At 40.4% G+C, this 7,095-nt stretch overlaps 1 protein-coding gene across 1 annotated transcript; it reads left to right on the top strand.

The window, feature by feature from the left end:
* Nucleotides 1-3,116: 3,116 nt before the first annotated feature.
* On the top strand, nucleotides 3,117-4,410 carry LOC108286056 (olfactory receptor 10J1). The gene has a single exon (XM_017503662.2). It carries the CDS (start codon nucleotides 3,148-3,150, stop codon nucleotides 4,108-4,110), a length of 963 nt encoding a protein of 320 aa, XP_017359151.1. The 5' UTR covers nucleotides 3,117-3,147; the 3' UTR covers nucleotides 4,111-4,410.
* Nucleotides 4,411-7,095: the final 2,685 nt, after the last annotated feature.

Genomic DNA, 7,095 nt, shown 5'->3' with positions numbered 1-7,095 from the left:
TCAATATACCAAATCCCAGTGCAGAGTATGTTTTATTTTTTTTCAACAAGGAAGCAAAATCACCAGAAAGACCGGAAGAGGACATACAATTGTTAGTGGTTTAAAAAAAAAAAAAAAAGAATCATTTCCTTAAGATGCCAGTTGCTAAGGAACTTTAAAGTCCAAGAACAGGAGAGGTAAGTGAGAATCACTTGAGAGGCTCTTATAAGTGATACATTCAAATACTCTCTTGTAATCGGTTCTCACTTTACCCACACAATGTAATTTTCCATAATCAACCTGAGTCTAATAAAGGACTGTCTCCTTCCTGTCTCACTTACAGTTATATTTCATGTTATAATGATTGTCCATCACCTGCAACTAAACCGTGAGCTCCTCAAGAGCTGGTGTAGCACCTCATCCATTTCTGTATTTCCAGCAACTAGCAAAGGGACTGACATATGCTAAGTGCTTAAAGAATGAATGGGCACAGATAAATATCACATGGGAGACTAAGAAATTGTTAAAGAAATAATGAACAACTCATGGAAAGTATTCAGTGAGAAGTAAATTTGGAGTTGGGTCCTGACAGACAACTAGAAGCTTACCAAACAAAGGGAAGAAAATTCTGGGTAAAGAGAACAGTGTTTAAAAGCTAATTTCTGTTTCCTAGCCTCCAAGAGATAATCTTTGGATCTAAAGATGGTGTACTTCCAGTACTGAATGCCACAGGGCAAAAACAGGCAGCATGAACTGCCTTCTGCAGAATGATGACTATATTTAAATACTTTTAATCCAAAAACAAAACTAGATTCTTATACTAGAGTTCCTGCCTATAAGCAAAAGGCCCTAAACTTCCTGAAATCCAAGGTGGAATGGCTCTAAGGCTGAGCTGCCTAGGTGTGTGAATATGGATTTCTAAGGCCCATCGGTAAAAAATAAATAAACCACATGTGCATATACAGACTCACAATGTGCTTATTCAAACAAAACTCAACTAAATAAACCAGCTTCCTTGAATACTGTTTCAATTTGAAGCAAAAACTTTCCCCAGCCTCCCCAGGCACAAGGCTGGAATTGAGTAAATGAGTCTCACACATAATGAGACCTCCAGGTACCTGTTATCTGCATCCTCCCAGCCCCAGGGTGATTCTCAGAATATCTTCAGGGAGTGGCCCCCAGAAGCCCAGCTGCCTGATCCTGGGAGAGCATCTTCTCTGGCTTCAAAGACTTCCACACAAAGGGGTTGTCAAGAATGCCTGTGACTCTTAAACCTGACTACATTCCTAGTAGAGTGTGTTTATCCTCTGCCTGTTCATTCTCAGGTCCTGCTGTAGCCCTCTTGGTCACCTTGCTCACCTTGCTTACCCTGTGCCTATCCATTGTGGCCAAGGGAGCCTGACATTTCAATCTTTACTCCTCAGCCTCCTCCAGCCCAGCTCTCCTGTTGTACATCAGTGCTAGGCAGAGTCATGCGAGTGTTCTTTGGAAAAAGGACTGAAATGGGGCTCATTACCTATGGCTGACTTGATTGTCAGCTCCTATCACAGCTGGACAAGTCTTCATAAGCTATATTTGCTCTTCTTTCCTTCTATTTCATTTGAAGAATTGTAGGCTTCCAAGAGTGGGGAGGATGCTAACCAGATCATAATAGCCATTCTTCTACCTCAAGACAAACAAGTTTCAGTCAGATCAGATTATATTTTAGCCATGTGTTCCTCAATAGGAACTCTATTGGTATTTGGAATAGGGCAATTCTTCCTTGGGCAGAACCACCACAAGTATTGCAGGACATTTCACATCGTGAATGGCCAACAGCTTCTGTGCTCACTATTATAACAGTTAAAAACTCTGCCAGGAACTTCTGATTTCACCACAGAGGTGCCATACCACTGTGTGGGTGGACTACTGCATAGCTTTTGTTCAGAAGCCTCACAGAAGACAAATGTCTTTAGATATATATTTTAGTATCAAATGATTTTCTTTGTTGGAAAATATTCTCTATTGCAGCTTTACTTTCTTTTTAGCATTCTTAGTGTAAATGATTAACAGCTGGTCATCAACTTCTTTTAAATAGATTTTTATGAACTTGAAGAAAGTCTCCATGCGTACTACCCTTCATCATTGATGTGATTTACTTTATGCAAAAATTCTCTTTCTGAATATGCATAAGCAAATCAGAATATAATTTAAATACCCTACAGAAGCTTACTGTTTAAAGAGATAAAAATATGAAATATTACATAAATTGAACTGATCCCCTTCCTTCAACAAAGTGATGTATCTATGGTGTAGCTGTTTTTTTATATTCAGGGTCTGCTTTTGCTTTAGGTGAGGGACACTTAAATTTGCTGTATCTTTCCTGATACAATTGTTTATCTCTGCAGAGTGGGTGTAGGCTTACTTACAAAGCTGTATTGGCTATAAATTTGCCTTCTAGTTTAGGGAAGGTAAAGATGTAGCATATGTGAATCAGTGTTGTGAACTGTCAGCAGACTTCCATCACTCAGACAGAAGTGGGGAGAGGGCGGTGGTTGGCTAAGCTTTGCCTTTTTCTTCTTGAAGACAAGATGAACCTTTGTACTTTGCTTCTACTTCTTAAAGGATGTACAAGAGGGATGATTCATAGTCTTGAAAGAAAAGATGTCGCTAGTCCATCCCTAAAGAAATTGTTTCCAAGCACCCAATCCATGCATAATTTGGAGCTAGTGAAATATGAAAAGATGTAAAAGGTGTTATAAAGTTGCTGAGTGTTTGTGTGAGGTGAGGCAACAATGATGGGGTAAAAATAATCCAAATAAACGTGAGAACCTCTGAGTGTAATATAGCTTTATAAAAGGCTGAAAATGTGCACTGCTCTCTGAAGAGTAGGAAAGAAATAAGAGGAGAAAAAGATGAGCCATTCCAGATGTCAGGGATGAAGGGAAGAAGTGAAGTAGGAGTATGCATGGTTATATAGTAATAAAGTGAGACTACATGATTCTGGGATGCATAGAAAATTATAACAGATGGTCAGAGAGTAAAAATATTTTAAGTAAAGATAAGTAAACGCAGGGATTAACTTAATCCACTAGTAAATATATCCCCAGATTTATAGCTGAGAGCTATTGAACTTCAATCAATTTCAGAAATGTGCTTTCACTGCTTTACTGAGATGATGTGACTTTTATGCTTTTATGTTTCAGATCTGGTAACCAATCAATGAAGAGAGAAAACTTTACTCTCATCACTGACTTTGTTTTCCAAGGTTTCTCCAGCTTTCATGAGCAGCAGATCACCCTATTTGGGGTGTTTCTTGCTCTATACATCTTAACCCTAGCAGGCAATATCATCATCGTGACCATCATCCGAATTGATCATCATCTTCAAACACCCATGTACTTCTTCCTGAGCATGCTGTCCATTTCAGAGACTGTATACACACTGGTCGTTCTCCCAAGGATGCTCTCTAGCCTTGTAGGTATGAGCCAGCCCATATCATTAGCAGGTTGTGCCATGCAGATGTTCTTTTTCGTAATCTTTGGCATCACTAACTGCTTCCTGCTCACAGCAATGGGATATGACCGCTATGTGGCCATCTGCAACCCCCTGAGATATATGGTTATTATGAACAAGAGGGTGTGTACCCAGCTTGTTGTGGGGGCCTGCAGCATTGGGCTGATCATAGCAATAACACAAGTGACATCTGTATTCCGATTACCCTTCTGTGCTAGAAAGGTGCCCCACTTCTTCTGTGACATCCGACCTGTGATGAAGCTCTCCTGCATTGACACCACTGTCAATGAAATCCTGACTTCGATTATCAGTGTGTTAGTGCTCATTGTACCTATGGGTCTGGTTTTCATTTCTTATGTTCTTATTATCTCTACAATCCTCAAGATTGCTTCAGCTGAGGGCCGGAAGAAAGCTTTTGCCACTTGTGCCTCCCACCTCACTGTGGTCATTGTCCACTACGGCTGTGCCTCCATTGCCTACCTCAAGCCCAAATCAGAGAACACCAGAGATCAGGACCAGCTGATCTCAGTGACCTACACTGTCATCACCCCACTACTGAACCCTGTGGTGTATACCCTGAGAAACAAAGAGGTCAAGGATGCTCTGTTCAGGGCTGTTGGTCAGAACTTTTCCTGACCATTTAGAAAGAGTTCTGCTGAGGCTGTCAACATCCACGCTAGGCAGGAATATGAGGTGTAAACTCACAAGCCCTTGGCTCCTAGAGACCTGCCCCTTAAATAAGACGCAAAAAGACAAATAACAGTTTCATACAACTGGGAGTCCGAAGCTCTAAATGAAGTTTCTGGATGGAGTGTTATCCCTGTTTTTGTGGATAAGAGACAAACAAAGATAAGACTTGCCTAAATAAAAGGTCAGAAAGTAGTGTGGGCTGAGAATTTTTTACTGACCTTTTGGTTTCTTTGCGAATCTCCACCTAATGAAGGCAATAGAAAGCCCCTTGAGAAAACAGAATCCAAGACACACTTAAAATTTTTTTTCCTACAACCCCTTTCTTCCTATGCTAGAGCACCAGGGCTTCTAAAACTGGATTCCCAGTTGGAGTCTGTTTACGACATGTCAAGTAATAAGTTGCTGGGTGGATAGGGAGGGCGGCCTCAGGATTAGATCACCCAGGAGAAATAGATTTTCTCTCCTGGATGTGTTAATTTATCCCAGATTCTAGCAAAACTGCTTATTAAAGATGGTGAGCATTGACAGTTTAATTAGAGATCCTGGCAATTCCATAGTCATCATGACAGTCTTTTGAGGGTACAATCTGAGATACTCCTGGATCCTTTCAAATGTGGTTACTTCAGAAAACACACAATGGGCAACAGCTATGAACTAGGCTCTGTGCTAGGTCCTGGAGAAATAAAGATAAAAAAGCTTTCTTGCCTGGCTCCAGGAAGCCACAAGTCTAGTGGCAAAAACAAGCATTTGACAGTATGGTTTCGGTTCTTTCTGATAAGTGATATACACAAACAATTCAAGAAGAATTCAGAAAAGAAAAAAAGGGAAAGGGAAAGAAGAGAGACTGTTGGAGATGGCAGGGAAGTCTTTAAAGAGGAGGGGACCTGCAATGTAAACCGGTTTTAAAACACAAGAGAATGTCTGAATGACAAGAAAGAATCCTGAAGACAAAAAACAATATAGCTACATGTATGAAAGCAAAAGGAGTAATCAGGGAATGAAAAATGATTCAGTTGCACTGAAGTGGCAATTGAAGGAGATAAAACCAGAAGGGTAGTTTGGGATCATATCCTGAAGGCCTCCTTTGCCAAATTAAGGAATTCCAGCTTTAACTGTTTTTGTTTTTTGTTTTTTAAATAGAGTCTTTTTTGTTGCCCAAGCTGGAGTTCAGTGGCATAATCTTGGCTCACTGCAACCTCTGCCTCCTGTGTTCAAGTTATTCTCCTGTCTCAGCCTCCTGAGTAGCTGGGATTACAGGTGTGCACCACCACACCCAGCTAATTTTTATATTTTTAGTAGAGACGGGATTTCTCCATGTTGGCCAGGCTGATCTCAAACTCCTTACCTCAGGTGATCTGCCCACCTCGGCGTCCCAAAGCGCTGGGAATGCAAGCATGAATCACGACACCTGGCCAGCTTTAACTTTCAAACCTGGAAATTACCCAGAACTTAGGAGAGCTAGGATTCAGATTGTGAAGCATCTATATGAATTCTTAACATACTTAGCTCCACTGAGATATCCAAAACCTGTATGGAGCAGAGGGCTATGGACTCCAAGCCAAAAAAAACTCATGAGTAAAAAGAAAATGTGACTAAGGTATTGGGTGGAATACACAGAGATAATTATGTACTTAAGATGAAGCTGAATCGGACCATCAGAGAGAACATGGAGCAGAGGCTGTCCCAGGACTGTCATGTAGGTTTGGGGTTTGAGATGCAGATGAGCACCGAGGGAAGAAGAAGGATTTGCTGTCAAATCAGTGACTAGGCTGGGCCTCAGGCCTGGTGGCAGTATAGTCTTAGGGCACACTTCCTGCTAGGCTGAAAGGGTGGACTCATTAATCAGAAAAGCCTTCAAACACAACAACAACAACACCACCAACAAACACAGAGATCCAAAGGGCACATGTATCTGCATTCCATACCGTAATAGAACCATTAGGCCATTTCTCAGGATTAGCAAGGTTGATGGCAAAAATCAAACCATATCTAAAGTTCTCTAAGAATATCATGAGGTGGCTAAAAGTAACTAAGACAAGTTAACTGACAAAAGAAAAAACAACTGAAAAATTAAAAGCAAAACATTGCTGGTAAAGATTTTGACAGGCATTCAATAAACATTCATGAAATGTTTGCCAGTCATTCAATAAACATTCATAGAGCCTTTACTATGTGCCAGATACTATGCTAGACATAAAACAAAATCTTGAAATAAGCCCCGTACTATCCCTTAAATAGTTTCCAGTCTTGAAGGGGAGATGGGCTTATGCAGAACTCACCATAATTCAATGTGATGGAGATGTGGACAAAGTATGCTTAATATTTAATGACAAAAATGTAAGCCTTGGGATTTTTTTTTCCTGATCTATATAAAGCTAAATCTCATCAAGCCAAGAATGGACTTTGCATGTTGAAGTTCAATGAAATAAATGTCTGTTACCTTGATCTATGTGTAGGGCTATCTCCCAGGGCCAAAGGCTATGTAGCTCTTGCTGGGCATCACTCAGAAAATTTCATCACCACAGAATTTTAGAGCATTAATCACCCAGGTTTTTTAAGAACTGTGTTTGAACAGAATAGCTTAACAGTCAGGCATTATGGAATCAAATGTTTTCAACATTTCCTTTTCTGGAATTATTTTAGTCACCATTCATGTTCGGTATTACTGCTTTCATATTGTAGCCCCTTGCCACAAGACTATTTCCCAACCATTATCTTACTAGGTCCTCAGAACAATCTCAAGGGAGACAAGGATAAGGCTCTCATTATACAGACAATAAGACTAAGATAGACAAAGGAGTGAAGGCAGAACTTGAACTTGTACCAGTTGGCTGGCATTTTCTGTTTTCCTGGAATGTATCATCACCCAAAGGCAATTCACAGTGGAGATAGTGATGTACTAGAGAAATCAAACTAGGCAAAATTTACATT

Source organism: Cebus imitator, unplaced genomic scaffold (assembly GCF_001604975.1).
Source record: "Cebus imitator isolate Cc_AM_T3 unplaced genomic scaffold, Cebus_imitator-1.0 Scaffold313, whole genome shotgun sequence".
Taxonomy (NCBI): domain Eukaryota; kingdom Metazoa; phylum Chordata; class Mammalia; order Primates; family Cebidae; genus Cebus; species Cebus imitator.
The sequence above is the reverse complement of the archived record's forward strand: the minus strand, read 5'-3'. Positions and strand labels throughout refer to the sequence as shown.

Excerpts from the sequence above, each read along its gene's own strand:
- LOC108286056 (XM_017503662.2), top strand. The coding sequence starts at position 3,148 with ATGCTTTTATGTTTCAGATCTGGTAACCAATCAATGAAGAGAGAAAAC.